This window comes from Balaenoptera musculus, chromosome 9, assembly GCF_009873245.2.
Source record: "Balaenoptera musculus isolate JJ_BM4_2016_0621 chromosome 9, mBalMus1.pri.v3, whole genome shotgun sequence".
NCBI lineage: Eukaryota > Metazoa > Chordata > Mammalia > Artiodactyla > Balaenopteridae > Balaenoptera > Balaenoptera musculus.
In genome coordinates this window covers 59,199,436-59,223,923 of record NC_045793.1, presented here as the reverse complement: position 1 = coordinate 59,223,923, position 24,488 = coordinate 59,199,436, and the positions used below count along the sequence as shown (strand labels likewise).

The 24,488-nt window shown below is 36.1% G+C and overlaps 1 protein-coding gene across 7 annotated transcripts in view; it reads left to right on the top strand.

Annotated features, from left to right (window-relative positions):
• Nucleotides 1-24,488, top strand: part of SGCE (sarcoglycan epsilon) — a 67,309-nt gene that overhangs the window by 29,488 nt on the left and 13,333 nt on the right. For 4 of the 7 annotated variants that reach the window (XM_036864449.1, XM_036864447.1, XM_036864446.1 and 1 more), the window contains 5 exons: nt 4,616-4,688; nt 9,044-9,242; nt 20,061-20,223; nt 22,606-22,817; nt 23,764-23,790. In XM_036864449.1, the coding sequence (XP_036720344.1) occupies nt 4,616-4,688; nt 9,044-9,242; nt 20,061-20,223; nt 22,606-22,817; nt 23,764-23,790 (674 nt within the window). Of the gene's footprint in view, nt 1-4,615; nt 4,689-9,043; nt 9,243-20,060; nt 20,224-22,605; nt 22,818-23,763; nt 23,791-24,093; nt 24,168-24,488 lie in introns of those variants that run through there. The other 3 variants (XM_036864448.1, XM_036864445.1, XM_036864451.1) reach the window with 2 other exon arrangements.

The window sequence follows — 24,488 nt, the reverse complement described above, 5'->3', positions numbered from 1 at the left end:
TAATTGTGGCCTAGTTGCTCCGCGGCATGTGGGATCTTCCCAGACCAGGGCTTGAACCCGTGTCCTCTGCATTGGCAGGCAGATTCTCAACCACTGCTCCACCAGGGAAGCCCCAACACCTATTCTTGATAAGAAAAAAATAGCTCTTAGCAAACTAGGAATATAAGTGAACTTCCTTAACCTAATAGGTTATTTATCAAAAATAATAGCAAACATCATTTTTTAATGGGAAAACACTAGAGGAATTCCATTTAAATTCAGGAACAAAACAAGAATGACCCCCTGTATCACATCTATTACAGAATATATTAGAAGTCCTATCCAGTGCAGTAAAGAAAGAAAAAGAAATTTATAACTATTCGAAAGGAAGAAATGGAATAGTCAATGATATAAAGAGTCTATAGGCTATTAAAATCTTCAGAAAGCCTAGCAGTAAGCTATGGGATCAATATAAAAGATTTAGTTATATTTATTCATTAAATAACAAGTACTGAGAAAAATACATGATTTTAAAAGATACCATTTTTTTAGTAGCAACAAAATTATAATGTACTTGGAATAAATCTAACAGAAGGTATGCAAGTTCTGTATGGGAAAAATTATAAAACTTTGTTGATACTAAAGAATGCCTATATAAATGAAAAGATAGTTCATTCAGGGATAGGAGGACTGAAAATCATGAAAGCATCACTTTCCCCCTAATTGATCTATAGATTCAATGCAGTTCCAATAAAAAAATCTCAGTAGGTTATTTCATGGAACTTGGCAACTAATTCTAAAATTTATAAAGAAGATAGTAAAGCAAAATCAAGACATGCTTAAAGAAGAATAAAAAGGGGAAAGATTTCTTTCCTTTCCAGATAGCAAGATTTATTGTAAATATGTAGTAATCAATCGTAAGTTTGTATTGATACAGGGATAGACAAATTAACCAATGAATAAAATAGGGAGCCCAGAGACAGATCCATCTACATAAAGAACAATGATATATGTCTAAAGAGGTGGTGCCAGAGATCACAGATTAGGGAAAAGGAGGTCAATTTATTGACTGGTGCTCAGCCATATGGCAAACATAAAATTAGATTCTTACTTCACAGGAAATACAAAACTCATGTCTAGGTAGATTAAGGATTTAGCAAAAATTTAAACTATTATATAAAACTGTAGAGGAGTATCTTTCTGAGTTTTGGGGCGGGAAAGATACCTTAACACCTAAATTTTTTTATTTAAGAGAAAAGATTGATAAATTTTACCATATTAAACTTGTGAACTTCTGTTCATCAAAAGAAAACATTAAAGAAAAGACAACCCACAAGCTGGAAGATGATATTTTAAATATATATAGCTGACTAATGATAAGTATGTAAAATATAAAAAAGGACTTCTACAATTTCAATAAGAAAAAGACATGAACAGACATTTCACCAAAGAGGAGACATCAGTGCCATTTAAGTAAAGAAAATTACTCTCATCAGTAAGGAGGAATATTCAAATTAAAACCACAGTGAGAATTTTATCCTCAGTAAAGGTCATTGCAGTGGATGTGGGTTGGAAAACGGAATATTTCACATAGCTGAGTATCACCGTACCCTATGATCTAATAGTCCCACTTCCAGATATGCACTTAAACAAGTGCAGGGAATTCCCTTACGGTCCAGTGGTTTAAGACTTGGTGCTTTCACTGCTGTGGCCCGGGTTCAATCCCTGGTCGGGGAACTAGGATCCTGCAAGCCACGCAGCATGGCCAAAAAAAAAAAGAAAAAGAAAAAGAAACACTTGCAAATGTCCACCCAAAGGCATGCACAATCATGTTCATTGAGCAATGTTTGTATAGGAAAACACTGGAAACCCACAAACCAATTGAGATCCAGAAGTCCAGCAGCAAGAGAATAGATAAATTGTGGAGTATTCACACAGTGAACATTTATAGCAGCAATGAACTTAAGCTTGCCTGGCAACATGAATGAATGTTTTTAACGTAATGTTGAAAAAAACCAAACAAACCCCAGAAGACTGCATACAGTTTACTATTTTTGTAGGCGCTCAAAAAACAGAAAAATGGACAATATATTTTAAGCATATATGCATGGATAATAAAACTATATTTAAAATGGATGGGATGATAAACACAAAATCCAAAATGGTTACTCTGGTTGGAGAGAGGCAAGAGGCTAGGATAGGAGAGAAACACATGTGTTGAGCCAGGATTCACAGGGGTGCATTATACCTTACTACCAACATACAATGTTATGAATATGTATCAGATAGTATCTAAAAAGATGATGAGGGCTTCCCTGATGGCGCAGTGGTTGAGAATCTGCCTGCCAGTGCAGAGGACACGGGTTCAAGCCCTGGTCCAGGAAGATCCCACATGCCGAGGAGCAACTAAGCCCGTGCACCACAACTACTGAGCCCGAGCTCTAGAGCCCACGTGCCACGCCTACTGAAGCCTGTGCACCTAGAGCCCGTGCTCCACAACAAGAGAAGCCACCACAATGAGAAGCCCGCGCACTGCAACGAAGAGTAGCGCTCCCTCGCCACAACTAGAGAAAGCCCAAGTGCAGCAACAAAGACCCAATGCAGCCAATTAATTAATTAAAATTTAAAAAAAGATTATGAAAACTTAGCATCTCTTTCATCTAACACAAGTATTGATTTATCTGTAAATAACTCATTTCTACATCCATATATAGTAACATAACATTTTCAGTGTTTAAAAATATTCTATTAATAATATAGTCAAAAGATTTTGCATATCTTAAACTAATATTTAATCATATATATCCACTAATTAATTTATTCAGTAGCTACTTATTAAGCATCTAAAATAGATCAGCCACTATTTTAGAAATAAGGGATCAGAAAGTGCACAAACATGCATACCTCTTTGCTATGAAGGGCTTCACATCATCATGATAAGTAGAATTCTATTGAGGATATTACAGTATTTAAATATCTCATTAGAAGTCATAGAAGAATTGCATTCTGTTATAGCTGTTAAAATTAAGCATTAAATATAAATTCAGATAATAAAATTCTTCTTCCTGATTCATGAAAGGTTCTTCACTCTCTTGTGTAGCCTCTGATTTAAAAACACTTACTAGAATTTATGAAATTTACAATAATGAAATTTATGATAATTATGGGAAGGCTAGCCAGAAAAATATTGCCATTAATTTGAAAATGTTTAACCTTTTTTTCTGAGCATTAGCTTTGAGATATTATAACAAATAGTATCTAGTATTTTTTTTCCACTGAGAATATTACTAAATTTTTTGCAGGGTAAACTTTTAAAATCATGCGGATTCCCAAATGTTTTTGCATTTCTTCATTTGCTTGTGAACAATAATGCCTCGTTAATTTTAATGACTAGTCTTAATTTTAGTGTTCATTGTGAACCTAATTGACCACATGTCCCAACAGAGAGCAGCAAAGAAGTCATTAAATCCAAAAGAAATTTGACAAATTGTGGAGAGATAAGTGCTTTTATCTTTGTGGAATAATACACGTTTCAGAATATGTACTTTGAAATATTGTTAAAGGTTTGGAATTTTTTATTCCAAAATTCTGATTTTCACTGTTCTCTCAAATAATATTTCTGATGAGTGTAATGTATTTTATTTAAAGCTCATATGTGATGCTATTAAAATCTTTGATACTTGTTTTTAAATATGCAAGATATTTCTTTTCAGTTTGCGTCAGTTTTGTCTTTTTTGTCTCAGTGTCAACTACAGCTGCAGTTACTGCCAGAAGGCTAGTGCTGGGATGCTAAGACTTTTACACAATCATTTGGGGTTTTTTTGAGGTACTGCAGGCCTGTCTGAGTGATTTAATATCTGTTATAAAGTTAATTATTCCTTGATTTTTGAAGCCATATCCTGTTGTTGGCCTTTGCTTTGTTTGTTGTTTGCAGTGGCTGTTTCTGAATTGACTTTGATGTAAGTTCATTGGCTCTGCAAACATTTACTAATATTTGACTCTGCGAAGGGATTGATTTGTGTTTTTGAGCATTTGCCATCAGCTTCTCAGACTGTGATCCTCACTGCTATACTCCCATTGTGAGATATGATTTCCAAAGGGTTCGTGACATTTCTTGACTGGTTGGTGTGCAGTTTAGTACTGAATGCAAACAACACAGAGACGTGCTTGTTTTAAAGTGTACTTTCTGGTATGATCCTTAAGCTCCATTTAAAAGTACACAAATATATGGTTTTGGCTTTTTTGAAATTTTAGAACAGCTCTGGTAATTCGTAATGGTTAATCCATTTACTAATGATGCATCTGTGTTGCTACTGGCACTTAACAGTCTTCTATAAAAGGGTTTTTCTGATTTTAACTTGTTGTTTTAGCATGTTAAATAGACCTAATTATCTATTTTCCCACAATATTGCTAAAAGCTCTGAGTTCTTGTCCAGAGAAGGAATATTTTGTAAGTATATAAACAAATAATGAAAATGGAAAGAACGACAATTTGTTTTCATTTTGTCCTTAATGAATTTCGTTTTCCAAATAACATTTTACTTCTTTTTTTTTTTGTAACAAGATGAGTTTAATAGTTATTTCATATCAAAAAATAGAATTTTACTTCTTTAATATGACTTTCTTTTTCTAATAGATAACTGCCTACAATAGGCGTACCTTTGAGACTGCAAGGCATAATTTGATAATTAATATAATGTCAGCAGAAGGTAGGTATGGAAAAATATGTTGCTGATTGTTTCCTTATTTGCAAGAAGTATTTCATTATATTTTATATGTATGTAAAACATAGTTAAGGATTTTAAAGCACCACATACCTACTATAACTAATGAAATAGTAAAATGTAGAAAACTAAGCAATATTTAACTCATTATAAAATATCATGACGTGTTTTGGTGCTGAAAACCTGAGGATAGGGAGCCAAATATAGAGGCCACTTATTTTCTCCAGGCCTTGGTTAAATCATCTGTAAAGTGAGACTAAGAATACTATTTCTCTCATAAGTCTGAGGTAAGGATGCCATCATTTAAATCTCAAAATGTGCTTGACATAGGGCTGATCATAGAATGCATGATTGGTATTATTTTACTTTAAAACCTATCATCGGTGGTAGTGTAGTTGTATATGATGATAAAGAGTTGTTGATGGACAGAAATAAACCATAATTTGTGTCACAGTCTCCTTTCTAAATAGCTAATCATGCATCTGTAATTGCTGGAGTCCAACAACAATTTATCATTACACATGCTTGAATTGTAAGTGATGCCTAAGGGTTTAGAAGGTTAGGGACACAGGAGAGATTCCAAGAATTACACTCTCAAATATTCTGATCCTGTTTTGGCATTCAATGGGAAAAATACATACCACTAAACACTTTGTGGTTAAAGTTTATAAATCATGGGATACTATACCAGATATCATTTATGAGGGTGACAGGAGAAGAACTGATATAGCATTTTTCCCCCCAAAACAGTAAAACAGTTGTGCATCCTGGATAGGAAAATTCTTACTTCTATTTACTGGTACGATTGGAAACAAATAAGCAAACACAACACATTTTATCAGAGCCTACTAATTTGGAATTCGTAATAATTCAGTAAAGGCTGAGTTAAAAATTACCTTTACACTATATGAAAGAAAGCAATTTCGATAGAATTGATAATGCAGTACATAATTGGGGAGAAGATTGCTGGAAGGTTTTGAAACCCTTAACATGAGTTTTTTTCCCAGGCATTTTAGCTGTAATAATTGCAGACAACAAATGTGCTAGTTGAAAATTTAAAATGGCCTTCATATATGAAAAGAAAGTCCAAGTACCAGTTCCTTTGGCCTGGACAGAAGACTCTCTACCCACTTTTCCACTTCCCAAGGGCTTTTGGAAGGTATTCATGTTTGGATCAAGGAGATTTTTATTCTTGACTCCAGTTGTAATTGGGTACTTGCATCCAGTCCAAGCTGTCCTTGTAGAATTTGGAATACCTTTAATGAGCAGAATGGTTGCGAAGTTCTCTTTCTCCTTGGGAATCCATCAGTTTAGTTATATACTTCCATTGCAGTGGGCTCGGACCACTAACCTCACTATTATGCTCTCAGAGGGACTCAAAACCCTTTGTCAGGTATGGGAGCCCCTACAAACTGAAAGATAGCCTGGTCTACAGTTTTGAACCTCTTCCTTCTCAAGTCTGGTCTCAGTCCTGTCAATACAGAGTACACAGGCATCTGTCAGTACAGAGTACATGGGTCCACACACGTGTACTCAATAGGTAGTACACATGTGGGGACCCATGTTCAAGCAGATACTAATGTAAGACTGTTAGATGACTGAAGGATTGAAAGTTGGCATTAGGGACTATTCATTTAAATCAGGGTTGAGGGAGCACGAGTACGTGGGTTTTGAAAGCCTCCTTTTACATCAGGGTCAGTGGCCCAAACTCTGAAAATCAGTGCACCAAATGGCAGGCATGTTTCCTTGCTTGTGTCGATGGAATGCATGTGGACACTAGGACGTACATCTTTGAGCATGGCCTGTACACATGCCATTTCTCCCAGATAAGGTTAGGAAAGAAGTAACAAGGGTTGAATATCCGGAGAACCGTGCTCAGTGCAACTCCCTGCCCAGCAGTCTCCCTCTCTGGGAGACCTAATGGGAAATCTGTCATGTAGAATCGTACAGCATGGAGCTCAAGGAGAGTACATAGAGTGATTCTCTAAATTGGGTTTAGTGCCTCAGAGGCCTGCCACCAATCTGTTGGCCTACTGTTCCCTTGGCCTCTGTGATATCCAAATATAGCAGGCACGGGATTTCCCCAAAGTTAGAAAGCTACTGTGACTCATCTCTGGGAGGCCTGGCAGCAGCACTTGGCCCGGTAGACGGCAGGCAGCTGCACAGCCCGGAGCCTCGGAGGGCGTGGCAGCCGCAAGTCTCAGAAAGGAGCCACGGAGGGTCACATGGATTAGGGAAAGCCAAGTCACAGTTCTCCAAGGAGTGGCACTGATAATAAGGAAAAAGTTTTGCACGCTTTTTTTAGAAAAATTTCACTGAATGAAATTAATAGATGATAGACTTCTAGCATACCCAAAAACTATACTTGGTATTATTTATAAATATTATTTATTGCCAAGAAACTGTTCTTCATGACATTTTTCTGCATGACTGTTTCTCAGTGTGGGGAAAAAATGTAGCATGATTAAGCTCCTGTTTATCTGTATAAAACAGGAAATGTATCAGTATAAAACAGGAAACTTATCTACATAAAAGAGAATAAACATAGCATATTTTAGAAGATTGCAGATGGGCTATACATCAAACAAATCTAACAAAATCATAAGCAGAATAAATTACAGGGTAGGGGATGAGTAAAGAGCCTTCTGTGATTAGGGCTTTGAAAAACTTAGTCGTTAGGGAGAGACACCACACTCCAGAAAACTCGCCTGAAAACTCGAAAGCCAGAATATCTCCTTGACTTCATCTCTGGCATCAAATGTCCTTTAATATTAAAGAGGTTGAGAGCTTGATAATAAATGAAGTCATCAAGGTTTCAGTTATTTATCGTATAATTTTAGTTTTTTGTTTATTAAATAAGAATGGAATAGTATATGAGATAATAATAGTATAAGAAATAAGAACATATAGTACATGAGTTTTAATGAAATAAGTCAGAGGATATACATAATATAATTATTGTTGGGGACTTTAAATCTGTGTATAGTCCAGACATATTTTTTTTCCTTTTAAGTAAAGGGCAGAATCCAAGTAATTGTGCATATTATTGTAAGAATTGCTAAAGTTTACCATTTTCTCAGTTCTTACTCTATATTGGGAGCTCCACTGAACACTTTATATATACAGTCTCTTTTAGCTTAGATAAAAATCATATGAGGTAAATTCAAATGATCGAAAGATCAGCTTCCCTTTCTGAAAGTATGGAGAAAAATACAAGTCCCTGCTTACCTTCTGGTTGTGAGTGTTAAATACGGTAATTCACCTCTTTCCCTTAGGTTGGCCTGCCTCATAGTAAGTATTCAAAAAAAGTAGCCTTTATTCTTACAGAAGTATTACTAACAAAAAGAAAGCTATCCTCTGTCTTAACAGAACAACCAGAATACAGGAAATGATAGTTTGTAATTGAAGAGTAACATTTGAGAAGCTGAAATAAATTATATTTATTTAAAGTTTCTTATATTGAGAGTCTGAATGGGACATTGGGTTGGTATAAAATATTCATTTTGGCATCTTTAGAGGGAAATTACTGATGAGACATTGGGGAGGGAAAAAGCTAACTAAATCTCTAACAATGTGAGATATGGAATTTCATGAGAAATTTAAAATATTATTTCTCTAGAATATTTAATTATGGAGTGATCCAAAGAATGAAATAGCTATGATTTCAGAGTTCTCATTGAAAATACAATCAATATTTATTTTAGTAAAATGTGACATTTCAGCATGCTCCAAAAAGATCAGTAATACTGCAAATTAAAAATATGGTTTTCCATATCATGTATAAGCAACCCACAAGCAAGTATAGATATTTTGCCATGTCTTCTCTATTTAGAAAGGATGGTGCTGTGTTCTTCAGCTTCCTCCTTTGTTCAAATGGGAAATAGCACTACCTAGGATTGTAATGATTAAATTAAACAATGTATTTGAAGATCTGTCAGCTTGAAAACACTACAAGTACAAAATACTTTTCTAAGTTCTGGAAATGCTCCTTCTACCTGGGTACATTGACAGGACAAGGAGGCTGGCAGGTCACTGGCAAGTTAGCGACAGATTTGAGATTTGACATTTTTTTCTTTTCCTTTTTATTTTTTTTTCTCTAATTGTGAATTGCCCTGCTGTCCCTTAGATTTGATTGCATTGTAGATAAAATTCTGGGTCTAATGTACGTCGTGTTTTTAGATATATCTTCTGTTATATAGAAAGCCTTTAAAGTCAGTAATAATATTGTTCCCCAAAGCCAGGATTGTGACAGAAATCAACAAATCTCAAATTGTTCTTTTGTTTCCCTTTCAAAAGACTACTTCATTAAAGATATGCATACCCTTTTTCACCAAAATTAGACTTCCCGTTACCATATCAAGCAGAATTCTTCATTAAAAATATGAACGTAGAAGAAATGTTGGCCAGCGAGGTTCTCGGAGACTTTCTTGGGGCCGTGAAAAATGTGTGGCAGCCAGAGCGTCTGAACGCCATAAACATCACATCAGCTCTAGACAGGGGCGGCAGGGTTCCGCTTCCCATCAATGACATGAAGGAGGGGTAAGCAGACTTGCCTTAAGTATGGATTTTTAAATATGGTGATCTTATCAAACTTATTATAGATGGAAGGTGGCCTATTGCATTTTTCTTTTTAATAAGAAATAGTTATTGTAAAGATATGAAAAAACTAGCAATTTTCTGTATTGACAAAGAGATTGCATTAATGGTTCTTTACATCTGATGTTCCAGGTCCTGTGAAATCTAATTGTAGATCAGGATCCACATCATAAATTACAGCACTAAGTCTTTTGTACCTTCCATAGAGAAGCTGTTTATTTAGGGTCCTGAATTTCAAAGGAAATTGATGCCCCAGTTATCAGCTGCAGAAGGACGCACAGACTGCTGTAACTTTATTCTAGGAAACTATTTCTTCGCCTTTAACATTCTTTCCACCATGTGGCGGTGATTGATGGCTGGGGTGGATTTGAAACCCATTCCTAAAGCCTGGCCTTGTCACTCACAAGCTGGGTGACACTGGGCAAACTGCTGCACTCCTCTGGGCTTCAACTTCCTCATCTGCTCCAATGGGGACTATACTCTCTCCCTCATGGTTGTAATGATTAAACGAGACAATGCATTTGAAAGGGACTTGTCTATTCTCAAGCATTCCAGATACAGAGTATGACTTACGTTCTTCTTTTTTTTTTTTTTTAATTATTTATTTATGGCTGTGTTGGGTCTTCGTTTCTGTGCGAGGGCTTTCTCTAGTTGTGGCAAGCGGGGGCCACTCCTCATCGCGGTGCACGGGCCTCTCACTATCGCGGCCTCTTTTCTTGTGGAGCACAGGCTCCAGACGCGCAGGCTCAGTAATTGTGGCTCACGGGCCTAGCTGCTCCGCGGCATGTGGGATCTTCCCAGACCAGGGCTCGAACCCGTGTCCCCTGCATTGACAGTCAGATTCTTAACCACTGCGCCACCAGGGAAGCCCTGACTTACATTCTTGTAGAGGTTATGAAACACTCCTTATGCCTGGGTACATTGACAGATCGAATGTCAATGTCAAATGAAATTTTGCTGTTTAATTTCTGTTCTGTAAGTTGAGGCAGATCTGCCTTTTTTAAAAACCAATCCTATAGAAGTGCGAGATATGGAATAAATCACATTTTATGTAGCATGTCCTTTTCCAGCTCTTCCTTTATCCATATTCTTGGTAACATTTATAGAGATGATATCTGGAATTAACTGGAATATCTGGGTTAATAAGAATCAAATTTAAGGGGAACTTTAAAGGAGAACTTTGTTGGAGATAAGGGAAAAGATCACAAATGGACATAGATGAGGTATGAACGAGTAGTCCAAAGGGGGATAAAGGATAAGCAGTGAGCTGCAAAGTCCAAGTTACAAATTTCAGAATTAAATTGTACCTTGTACGGTACAATGATGGATTTTGAAGTCAGTCAAGCACACATAGAAGTGCTTGGAGGAAAATAGTTGCTTTATCGCTTGCCTATCTGCTGGTTGGCTTTCTCTATGAAAACATAATTCTGGAGCTTAAAATTTTACTTGAGAGGTACGACATGGATCTCTTTCCCAATGAGTAATTAAAGGAGGGCCATAGAAGGAGATGAACAGGGGTATCTCCCCTGAAGACATTCTCCAAATGTGGAATCTTTTCAACAGTTTTTTAAGGTAATGTGTTCCACAGTGATTGTTAAATCAATGACCAAAAGATGCTGGAGGAAACAACATGAAAACCAGGTATTGGTAGAGTTTCCCATAGTTGTGCTTTCTTCTGGGCTCACCGCTTCTCTAACCAGTAGTGTAGACCCCACCTGTAGAGGCACTTTAAGAAACAACTAGACTAAATTGAACTAACAACTCTCTAAACCAAACTCTGACCTAAAACAGTGCTGCACAACTATGTGTAGCCTGAGAATTGCCAGTAGAGCTTTATGAAAAATATACCTAGGTTCCTGGCCTCTGATTCCCCCTAGAGATTCTGGATCTTTGAGTCTAGGGCTGGGCCTGAGCATGTGACTCTAAATTAAGAACAGAATTTTTTGTCCTACAAGTACTTGTTGGAGAATTCAGTCATTAGCTGATTGACCCCCAACACCTGCTAGCAGGAGGCATGTGCTGTCAGTCCCATGGCATTTATTTGGACCCTGTTGTCTCAGATCCTTTCCCAACTTGAAATGCTTTCCATGAGTTTTAATTTAATGTTAAGCCGCAACCTTTACAGAGTATTCATATGATAAGTCTTTTAAAATAGAATTTCTATAAATTGTACCCAGTGCCAACTCTGTTACTCCAGTGTCCCTATATGTGCACCAATGAAATAAGATCCTACTTGAGTACGATTGCAGGAGAAAAATTTGTCCCTGGGAATGATTTTGCATATTTTCTTTGGTTGTTACATAATGTCAAGGTAACAAAAATAGGGGTTTTTTTTAACCCTGTTGCCTTAAATTTAGAAATAAATCCAGTGCTTAACTCATCTCTTGTGCCTTCCTTTCTTTTTAATGGTGTATTTCATGGTTCTTAATTCACTTAACAAAACTTTTTGCCTCTGTACTTTCTTTTGAAAATAACATGGACTATAAATCTCTTTAAAAATGAAATATTGAAAAGATTGAGGGTGGGATCAGAGATGCAGAGGAATTGCATCCCTTTATTTTCTAAAATTTTGTTTAAAAATATATTTATACACTTCAGAAGTATTAATTAAACACCTAATAACCGTGTTCTGCTTAATATTTTGCATCAGTCTCAGTCTCTGATTAAAAAAAAAAAAACTCCTTGAAAGTATTTCCTGTTACGCACGGCAGCCACAATTTACTAACTGCAAACTTTGCCATGTTACCCAAACCGACAGCAGAAGGCAAAGAGGAGCTCTCAGTAGTAGACCCTCAGAGTAAACCAACAGCCCTTCCACGGCCCAAAGTGCCATTAAATGTCAGTCATCAAGCACCCCCTCTACAGCCTCCCAGCTCCTCATCCTTCTTTTTTTTTTTTAAAAAAAAAAGCAAGATTTTTTTTAATACTTTTTTTTTTTAATTAATTTATTTATCTTTGGCTGTGTTGGGTATTCGTTTCTGTGTGAGGACTTTCTCCAGTTGCGGCGAGCGGGGGCCACTCTTCATCGCGGTGCGCGGGCCTCTTACTGTTGCGGCCTCTCCCGTTGCGGAGCACGGGCTCCAGACGCGCAGGCTCAGTAGTTGTGGCGCACGGGCTTCGTTGCTCCGTGGCATGTGGGATCTTCCCGGACCAGGGCTCGAACCCGTGTCCGTGCATCGGCAGGCAGACTCTCAACCACTGCGCCACCAGGGAAGCCCCTCCTCATCTTTCTTGATGTGCATTTTTTTCATCTCTGCCGACCTCACTGATAGCCTTTAAACTTCTTCTAAATCTAACAGAAAACAATTATAAAGATTTCCTTCAAAGTGAGTAAGCTCCTGCAAAGGAACCCTAAACCTCCTGAAAAGATTCCCTTTCGCTTTCCAGACCCATAACCTCAGGGCGACTGTGCTCTCTCTGGGTGTGGTCTTAGGGCTGTTTTGCTCTTGACACTGAGCCAGAGGCTAAGGACTCATGGATGCATTTAGCCTGGGATAAAGCTGGTGGAAAGAGGGGCAGGTTCATGTTTCATTCTGGGCATGGCGTAGCTGCCAGCTCAGGGTGAGTGATGCGGTGTAAATGGTAGTTATGAAGGGAATGATGGGGTGTGAGGATTAAAGAATATACTCACTTTTCATAAGAGATTGTCAAACCTACCACCGGTTCCTCTGGTTACCAAAGCCTGTGGATCTATCCTCAGTCAACAACAGAGGATCCTAGTTTATTCCCTAGACAATCTCACAAAGTACTCCCTCTAATGAATTGTCTGCTTTTTGCCCTGTAAAGGGCTCAGGGAGAAGTTACACTTGAAGAAGAGAATGTAAGTCAAAGGCTGCCAAAGACTGCTCTGATGCAAGGTCATGGTCCTAGGCCAGTCCGTAGTGCTCTGCTGAATCTGTCCCCATGTTTGGTGATTTACAAGATAGTCTTTAATTCTTAAATAACGTGCCTCCTATATTTTTGATGCAGCTATTCTTTCTTTTAGGGAATGATGGTGATATGAGATTGGAATTTTTGGAAAAAAGCCTTAATAAAGTAAAAATTGGAAGCCAATATTAGTCAATTTTTATAAGTATAAAAATAAATAAATTTTAAAAATCAATGCAACTCTACGTCTAAACTATATGTCTATAACTATATTTCTTTAATATCTATTCTTCTAAGTTCTAGGCATAGATTCATTTTTTTCTTTCATAGTTTAACATTTATTAAGTATTTTTTATGGGGGAATAATGTATTAGTCTCTAGGGTAGAGTGATTTTAAAGAATGCAGTCTATGCTCACATCTATTAGGGACCAGGCAAGTAATCAGATGGTTAGAAAGCAGTGTTACACCTATCACAGTTGAGGTATTCACGGAGATGGCTCCTCTCCCACTTCTGGTCCATGTCAAAGCGTTCATAGAGGAGATGAAGCCTGATCTGAGTTTAAAATACGAGTACAAATTAACCAGCTCAAAAAATGAGAGAGCGAGAGTATAGGCAGAGGGACAGCTTGGGCAAAATCCATTAGGTAGGAGGAAGCCTGGTCAATCTGGAAACCTACTTCGTGTGGAAATGGGGGACAGGGATCCAGAAATGATAATGACCAAAGAGGCAAAGACCAGACCATGTAAGGCCTTGTACACCTGGAAGAATTGTTTGGATTTTTATCTTGAAGCACTAGGGACCTTTGAAGAAAATGGTTTATATTAAAATTTTCATTTTAGCAAGTAGGCCTGCTAAGCCCTACCACATGGCTGAAAGAATAGACCAAACCTAAATGCCTCCTTTCTGCAAGCAGGAAAATCCTCCCACAAAAAACTCCAGAAAGGTCTGAGCCTTGTGTGCCAGTTCCCTCTTCTGTTAAGATAATTCATCCCTTCTCCAGTAAAGATGAGTAGCAAGCAGTAGAACTAGAGTCCAGAAGTGACCTTATTCTTTGTTTTATTTCTTATTCTGAATTAGATTCTTTAGTTTTATTTCTTGTTTATTTTTCATCTTATTTTTTGATGGACTGATATGCACAGAACAAAGAAACAGGGTGGAACAGAGAGGCAGGAATCATGAGGCATTTTCTTTTAAGAGCTCAAGAGTTCCCAGGCAGCATGTAGCATATGTGGACACTTTCTTCTCTAAACTGTCCCTTGTCTCCTATATACATAAAATAAGGAATAAAATACATTCATGACTTGGACAATTAGGTAAAAAAAATGCAATCATTGGATCTGTTTATCTGGCTGTTGCTGGAAAAAAACAGAGTTCTAACTTAAATTTTTTTTTTTTTATAAATTTATTTTATTTTATTTATTTTTATTTTTGGCTGTGTTGGGTCTTCGTTGCTGTGTGCGGGCTTTCTCTAGTTGCGGCGAGCGGGGGGCTACTCTTTGTTGCGGTGCGCGGGCTTCTCATTGTGATGGCTTCTCTTGTTGGGAGCACGGGCTCTACACACGCGGGCTTCAGTAGTTGTGGCACACGGGCTCAGCAGTTGTGGCTCGCGGGCTCTAGAGCACAGGCTCAGTAGTTGTGGCGCACGGGCTTAGTTGCTCCGTAGCATGTGGGATCTTCCCGGACCAGGGCTCAAACCCGTGTCTCCTGCATTGGCAGGCGGTTGCTTAACCACTGCGCCACCAGGGAAGCCCCTGACTTAAATTTTTTACCTGTAACGCAGTTCTCCACCTTGTATGTGTAAAGGACTCAGTAAATGCGTTTTACCTCAAGAGAAATTGAGTTGTTCAAATTGGAAGAAAAGATCCTTCGTAAGGAACAAATTTTATTCAGAGTACCCAATGCCTAAGATTGTGAGTCACCATGTTTTGTTAACATTGCTTGAGAGCCTTGAACTTGATAATATGCTCCCATCCCATCTGTTTACATATATTTGAAAGTTTGAAAACATGTGGCTATGGTCATAAAGGTAAAGATCATCCTCCTTTCACTTCATAAAAATTTTAAATTTCTGCCTATCAAAAAGCTAGCCTATCAAAAAAGCTGCAAATCAAAAAAAGCTGCATGTCAAAGATCTGGGAAAACAGCAGATTATGAAAAGTGTATTTTAGCATGTATAGCATAGAATTATAATTGTTATACATGGCCTCGTACAAAATTATTTTTTTAAAAAGCCAACATGTTGAAACTTACTGGCTGTATAAAAGAAACAATAAATACACTTTTTTTGACTTACAAGGCAAATCCAATATCTACTTCTCTTGAGTAGTGTGTTTGCATTTTATTTATTAACTTATTTATTTTTCCAGTTTTATTGTGATATAATTGACGATATAACATTGGATAAGTTTACGGTGTACAGCATCAAGATTTGATATAAGTATATACTGCAAAATGATCACCACAATAATTTTAGTTAACATCCATCACCCCACATAGATACAATTTTTTTTTCTTGTGATGAGAACTTTTAAGAACTACTCTCTTAGCAACTTTCAAACATACAGTTGCTTCTGTTTTTAAACTGGTATCATTCATTCTGCAGATAGGCTCCCTGAGAATGGTGAGAGAGACTGGGTTCAAGGAGAACAATCAAGGGGCTGTTGCTTCACTCGCTGTGGAAAGTGACAGTGACTAGAGCTGGGGTGGTAGCAGTGGGATGGAACAAAGTGGACAGGTGTGTATGAGAGTTCTTTCAGGGTAAATGTCAGAGACTGATGATAGATTGAATATGTAGGGAAAAGGACAGGAGTCAAAGATGATGGTGCTTGAGCATCTGGCCATGCCAATCACCAAGAGAGAAGATGATGGAAGGAGCAACAGGTGGAGGTGGGGTGGGGTGATGATGAGCTCAGTTCGGAACATATTAAGTTTGTGAAGCTTCTGGATCATCCAAGTAGAGAAGAAAGTAGTTTGGCAGTATGTGTCAACTGTCATAAAAATGTTTCCACTTCTAGGCATCTCTTTTAAGATAGTAACATTAAAGAATATGCACAGAGATAGTCTTTACAATATTATTTATAACATCAAAAAATGAGAAGCAACTTACGTGTCCAACTCTGAAATAATTACTGAATAAATCATGTGCACTTAAAAATTATACTTCTATAAAAATATAATTACAAAGACTGTACAATATGGTAAATGCTTATGACGCATTAAGTGAAAAAGCAGGATACAAAATTATATTTTAGAGGTTGATTGCAATTAGGCTAAAATATATGCACTTGAAAAGTATTCTGCAAGGTACATTGGAAAATGAAAATCGTGATCTTGGTAATAGAAATTAATTGTTTTTATATCCCATGTTTTATGTAATGTTTTTATATTGCTTTTATAATTTGAGGGAAAAAATAAAACATTTCAAAGCACCCAAAATGTATGCTTATGCCTATTTATGTTACCTTGAAGTGAATTAATTTAAAATCTTACTAATTATAAATGCAAATCAATGTTATGTAAAAGCAAGAGAACTTCTAACAGTTTTTAAAATATTTATTTTATTTCTGTATTTACAAATATATTTCACAGTTATCAAGGAAAAATATGGTCTTTGCTAAGCAGTTAATAAGGGGATAGAAATTGGCTTTATATGAAGCTTAAGAGTTAACAAATTGTTGTAAATGGAATATATTTCTTTTTTTAAAATTTTTATTGTAGTGTAGTTGATTTACAATGTTGTGTTAGTTTCTGCTGCACAGCAAAGTGAATCAGTTATACATATACATATATCCACTCTTTTTTAGATTCGTTTCCCACATAGGTCATTACAGAGTATTGAGAAGAGTTCCCTGTGCTATACAGTTGGCCCTTATTAGTTATCTACTTTTTATATACTAGTGTATATATGTCAATCCCAATCTCCCAGTTTATCCCTTCCCCCCACCCCATCCCCTTTCCCCCTTGGTAACCATAGCTTGTTTTCTACATCTGTGACTCTTTTTCCGTTTTGTAAATAAATTCATTTGTACCATTTTTTTAGATTCCACATATAAATGATATCATATGATATTTGTCTTTATCTGTATGACTTACTTCACTCAGTATGACAATCTCTAGGTCCATCCATGTTGCTGCAAATGGCATTATTTTGTTCTTTTTTATGGCTGAGTAATATTCCTGTAAATGGAATGTGTTTCTATTCACTAATCATCAAAATTCTTTACCAGTGGTTTCTTATATCTCCTTTTTCTGAACTTACAAATGTTTAACTTGATTTTAAATTTCAATCCATTATATACTATTTGTCTCCCAAAGACACCATAATTTTTAAAAAATCTTTCAAATTAAGTCCAAATATAAAATTGACATAAAGAGCAACCAAATGAATCTGTGTAATGGTACTCTGGGACACAGTTGTCAATTAAGGGTGTGACTTCATACTTACATACCTTTGAATTTTTGTGCCATACTTTTATTTCATTTCATATTTTTTAAAAAAACAGCTTTATTGAGATATACTTTACATACCATACAATTCACCTATTTAAAGTATATATAACTCAATGGATTTAGTTTATTGACAAAGTTGTACAGTCATTACCACAGTCAATTTTAGAGCATTTTTATCCTCCCAACACTCCCCTCTCACACCCATTAACAGTCACCACCACCACAATCCCCAGCCCTAGGCAACCACAATTTATTTACTTGCTATCTATAAATTTGCATATTCTGGACATTTCATATCAATGGAGTCATACAATATGTGGTCTTTTGTGACCAACTTCTGTCACTTAGCATATTGTTTTCAAGGTTCATCCATGTTGTAGCATGTACAGTACTTCATTCCATTTTATGGCTGAGTAAAGTATGGATATTTTACTTTTTATCCATTCATTAGTTGATGAGCATTTGGATTGTTTCCACTTTTTGACTATTAAGAAGAATGTTGCTGTGAACATTTATGTACAAGCTTTTTGATAGGCATATATTTAAGTTTCTCTTAGGGTATATACTTAGGAGTGGAATTGCTGAGATATATGGTAACTCTGTATTTAACCTCTTGAACTGCCAGGCTGTCTTCCAAGCAGTTGCACCATTTTCCATTCCCACCAGCAGAGTAGGAGAGTTCCAGTTTCTCCCCATCCTCGCTAGCACTTCCTATTGTCTGTCTTTTTCACTGTAGCCATTCTAATGGGTGTGAAGTGGTACTCATTGTGGTTTTGATTTCTATTTTGCTGATGGCTAATGATGTTGAGCATCTTTTCATGCACTTATTGGACATTTGTATATCTTCTTTGGAGAAATATCAGTTCAGATCCTTTGTCATTCTGAAATTGGATTATTTGTCTCTTTGTTATGGAATTGTTAGAGTCTTTTATATGTTATAGGTATAAGTCCCTTATTAGACATATGACTTGTAAAGATTTTCTTTTGTTCTTTGGGTTGCCTTTTCACTTTCTTGATGATGTCCTTTGAAGCACAAAATTTTAAAATTTGATAGAATCCAATGTATCTATTTTTTCCTGTTATTGCTGGAACTTTTGGTGTCATATCTAAGAAACTGTTGCCTAATTCACGGTCATTAAAATTTGTGTCTGCTTTCTTCTCAGAGTTTAATAGTTTTAGCTCATACATTTAAGTCTTTGATTTTTTTTTGAGTAAATTTTTATATGGTGTGAGATGGGGGTCCACCTTCTTTTTTTTGCCTGTGGATATCCAGTTTTTCTGGTACCATTTGTTGTAAAGACTATTCTTTCCCCCATTGAATTGTCTTGGCACCTGTGACAAAACCAATTTACTAAAGATTTTATTTTTGGACCCTGAATTCTGTTCCACTGATCTACATGCCAAGCCTTTACGGTAGTACCACACTGTCTTCATTACTATTGCTTTATAGTAAGTTTTGAAATTGGTAATTGTGAGTCTTCCAACTTTGTTTTTCTTTTTCAAGAATTTTGTGTGTTGGTGGGTCCCTTGAATTTCCATATGAATTTTAAGATCAGTTTGTCAATTTCTGCAAAGAAGACAGCTGGAATTTTGATGGGTTTATTCCATTTTGTAAGTAGTTATAGCATTGTCATTAGGAAAAGAAATAATATTTATTTAATTTCCTGGTTTTCCCTTTTCTTTTGAAAAAACCTATGAAATTCCTACCTTCTTAAGCTGCTCCAAGATTATTTCAATGCTATTATCACTGTCTTCACTTTTATTGTGAAACTCTTACTGGCAAATTGAATAGAGTTCTTTTCCCCTAGTTGCCAAGATACACATCAAGAAAATACATTTTGTTTGCCTAATTTGTATTTACCAAACAATAGTTTTTCTTTTATATTAGCTTCTTAAAGATTGAGGGACCTTATAATGAGGAACCTAACAGTAGGGGTCTCTGCAGTAGGAAAGCTGATGGACAAAGCTCTTAGGTAGAATAGAGAAGTCTGCCTACAGCTCCACACCTCCAGGATGTAATATCACAATCTTATTAAAATGAAATCAGATGAAGATTTATTACTGATAATTATTTTAGTGATAATGTTATTTTCTAAACAGTTTACTTTAAGAATATTTTTGAATGTAGTCTACCAAATATTGTAATCGAAATATGATACATGATTATTTTGAATTAAATAGGGTGAAAAAATTTTTAGAAATTAACAGAGAATCAAGAGAGTGTCTCGTACACCAAAGCACCCAGTAAATATTGGTTGAATAAAGGAAAGAATGAAAAGAAGCCCCTACATGAATCACTGCTTTAAAAGCCCAGGCCACTACCTTAGGGATGATTGTAGATAATCCCTCAATTCAAAAGGATAAATCCTGCTTTCAGGGTAGATTGTTTTTCAGTGTTTCCAATTTTCTTAAAGGATAACCTGAGTGTTTCACATTTTTGCAGCGTTTATGTCATGGTTGGTGCCGATGTCCCATTTTCTTCTTGTTTACGAGAAGTTGAAAATCCGCAGAATCAATTGAGATGCAGTCAAGAAATGGAGCCTGTAATAACATGTGATAAAAAATTTCGTACTCAATTTCACATCGACTGGTGCAAAATTTCGTTGGTGAGTTTTTATTTTGTTTTTGCAAATGTAATTAGAAGTGATGTGGCTGGAGATAGCATTTGACTAAAACCTGAATTACTTTTAGGAACAAATCCTGGGTTTACTTTGTTAACTGCCGTTGACTTCCCTTGACTTTAAGGATTTGGCAAGTCCGTTGAAAGTGCATCCATTTAAGAAATAGTACCTCCACTTTTGTACTCAGTCTACTCTTGATTAGTTGTGGGGGCCAGATTAGCTTGGCTGGTGGTCCAAGTGTTCCCCCTGGACATCCAGGTGGCTGCTAAGTCAAGATAGATTTTGGAGTCAGTGTGACATGTGCAGGAAGCCTCAGATACGCTGCCACTGTCCCACTTGGGAAGGGGAGACCGGAGTGCAATCACAAATCTGAAATAAAGCAATATTGTGCTATGATTCAATGTCCTAGAAACGCAGATGGGAGGGAGAGACCAAGGAATAAAAGGAAAAGCAGAGGAGAGTTAGACTCTTACCCCCAGCCCCATAAATATTAAATATTTCTTTCAAATCACTTTTTTAATAGCATGCTCAAAGACTTAGGAACATATGGGTAAGATTTCCTATATATGAAAGGTATATATGATATTTTATATTAATTTTTTTGATCCTCCTTTCTGGAAGATAGGGAAGTTGTTTCACTTCTTTAGCGACCTTTAGATTTAACTTCTGTCAACTCTTGATGATTGGTGGTGAGTGAATTAGGTCTAAGTTTAAAGTTGACATTTGAACAAATATCAACACATAAACACAACTGTCACTTCATGTCTTAGAGAACCAGCGGCAGGACTTTTCCCAGGTCCAGGACGGGAGAACATACCGCTTACACTGCGGCACTTAGCACCTGTGGCCCTTGGCCCCAGGCTCCTCTTTCCATGTCGCTCGTGTCTTAGGGAAATAATGCTCTTTCCCTGTCTTCTCAAATCAAGTAAAATTATTCAGATGCTGTGGTTTATGTGTACTGTCGATGAATATTGAATTTACAAAGCTCAATATTTCAGTCATCGTGCTAACCATACAAGGGTGCAAAAGACTGAGTGGCTGCAATCATGACTTAAATAGATGCCTCTCACCAGAGCCAGTAGACAGCGGGCCCTGACAACACCATTTTATTTGTGCTTGTGCTGTACAGTGTTCATGTTTAGGAAAATTATCTAATTTCTAAAGGTTTAAAAATGACTTCTGCTTTGAAGATTTTAATTTCTGTGGTAAGACTCCATAAAGAGAAAGGTTGGGAATTTTCGTTTTTTTCTTTTACTTGTATTTATTTATAGGTCACATCTTACCACAGAAGATTTCAGGAGGTTTAAATTAAAGGGTCAGACAATAAACATACTATATAAAATATAAAAGAACTGGAAAATCAGGACCTAAACTTTACCAAAACATAAGCCGAAGGGCAAGTTTGACAATAAGCCTCCTAATGTCCCGGATTAAATGAGGAAATTCATCTGTTATTTGGTTCTCATTCTTAAAGGAGGCAGAGCATCAATTCCTTGGCAGAAGATAGAGTTTTTACTAGCACTGTATCATTAACAAAATTCTTCAAGTGGAGGTGTATGGGAGAGGATACTGAGAAATGCCACAGATAATTCTCCCCCAACATTTTTTTAAGGGGCGAGCAAATGTAGTAACGAGTTTCACATGGCTATTTTTGTAGTGGCCTTCAGTAAAAACCTTAGCATAATTAAATACAACATAGTGAAAGCAGTTCAATTACTGTGGAGGTAAATTAATATAGTCCAAGTGTTGTACATTTTTTGAGCCTGGAATAGAATTTATTGAAACTGTAGCATTGGATGGGTTACCTGTTCCTTAAACTATCTTTCCTAAAAACTACTTCTGTCAGCTGGATGGCAGAAAGATCAAGGTTGTAGTCACTTAGAAATTGTCTCTCTCTCTCTTTTTTTTTTTCTCTTTTACTAACCTTAGAAACCATACTCACATACTGGTTGTCAGCCAGTTCACAGTTTGTAACATCTGCACTAGAGGTTTGTCACTAGGAAACAAGGAATATACAGAGTGGTGTGAAGGACTTCTGCTTTGGAGGAAGTAAACTGAAAAAGAACAACTGTACACACACACACCTACACATGCACACATATTTGTTATATTTGTATACATTTATGTATGTATATATGTTGTGGGAAGGACCTAGAAAGTAGGCCAATATACACCCTTTAATTTATTACTTTTATGCATTACTTCTTCCTAGTTTCCATAAATAATTGCAAGTTCAAGGTGATAAAGTAATTGGAAAAGGTTGCTTTTTAGAAATTAGTCAAAGACTGTCTTGATATGTCTAGATCTTAAACTCTCATAATGTTTGCAACTATTAATTTGATGTGTAATTGTCTTCTTTTGTGTCAGGTTGATAAAACAAAGCAAGTGTCCACCTATCAGGAAGTGATTCGTGGAGAAGGGATTTTACCTGATGGTGGAGAATACAAACCCCCTTCCGATTCTTTGAAAAGCAGAGACTATTACACGGATTTCCTAATTACACTGGCTGTGCCCTCGGCAGTAGCATTGGTCCTTTTTCTAATACTTGCTTATATCATGTGCTGCCGACGGGAAGGAGTGTGAGTACTTTAAAGCACTAATAAAAAAATTATAGAGCTACTAAGATAACGTATAAGATTCCATTAAATGCCAAGTTTCATTTAGTGCATAAAACACTTTATAAATGAATTGAAATTGTGTTCAAGTCAAACTACAGTACTTTATTCCTTTAAAATGAAGTAAAATAGTTTTGAGTCTAGTAAATTAAATTAGAGGTTATAATTACTTTATTCAAAAATTATTAAGGCTAGATGTAAATTCTTGCAGGCAAAACAGTCCCAAGAATAACTGAGGCTAGATATTTTGGTTATACAAGCCATCCTGTGTAAGCAGAGACTGCGGAATCTATTGACATGGTAATTGCACTTTAAATAAATAAATTGTCTCAGTCAGTTTGATCAGAAATGATGGTCAGAATTTTTCTTGAAATTGTTCTGCTATCAAACAGGGCGATACCACCTAAATGTTTAAAGGTATATATAGATATATTAAAACTTAGGAGTAAATTAATGAAAATAAGATGATAATTTGAGTAATGAGTCTTCAGTTCATGAATAGTTAGTACTTTCTGGATATCTATGTCAATTAAAATAATCTCCCGAGATTATCTGGAAGTCAGGGTAACAAAACAAAGGATAAAAAATTAATAAAGCAGCAAGTAACAAATTCTTCCATTTTTACATGTAGCCTGATTTCATTATGTCATAGAACTTATTTCCAAGAGCTTGATTCTTAATCTCCATTTTTTTTTTTTTCATTTTTTTCTGTGCGTTTCTCACCAGTATTCCATCTCTGTATGTGTACTCATCCAAGTAATGTCATAAACCTGGTGGCAAATGCTGCCTGGTTGCGTTTAATAGTAACAGTGTCAGCATTTCCACCTCATGCAAGATCCATGAGCATATAGTCTTAATGTTCCAAATATCAATGCTATTATTTAATTCATAAATTTTGTTTTGTTTCTAGGGAAAAGAGAAACATGCAAACACCAGAGTAAGTGTCTTCTTTCCTGTTATTTTCTTTATCATTTCTTTTTCATTTCTCAGTTGCTCGTCATGCCCCATACATGTGTGTCATGCTTTTTTTATTTTCCATTCATCATCTTTCATAGTTTATTTCATAAACGTGAAAGCTGCTTTCTAAATAGAGATATTTAGGAGGGGTGAGACTAAAAATAAAAAGCGTGTGGAAACTAAGATTCTATAGATAAAAATTAAAACTAAAATATTTCAGATTCAGAATATTAACTTGCCATTTATATTATGTGATTTCCCAATCTGCATTTCGATAAACCAGAGAACAGATGAAAAGACCTTTCATACACGTTTTCCTGAATCTACAGTAATAACCTACCATAAAATGAAACTTATGTGAGTATTTATAAATGCCCCATCAGAAGCAACAATATAAAAGCCATGGTAGTTTTATCTTAATCGTAGAAATTAAATAGAATAGTAGTTTGCTGCCTAGGGCTGTAATAGTAACACAATGCTTTATAGCTTAGTTTAATGAGAGATGCATTTATTTAAAAATTAGTTTCTAATTTTCAGTTTTGTTATGTTAAAAGTATATGAAATGTGTCTTTTTCTGAAATAACTTGTAGAATGCCCAAAGTTAAATAATGTCTTCTTATTTTAAAAAGAAAAAAAGATTTCGTAACTTTTTCAAACTGATGACCTGTGGGGCTAATA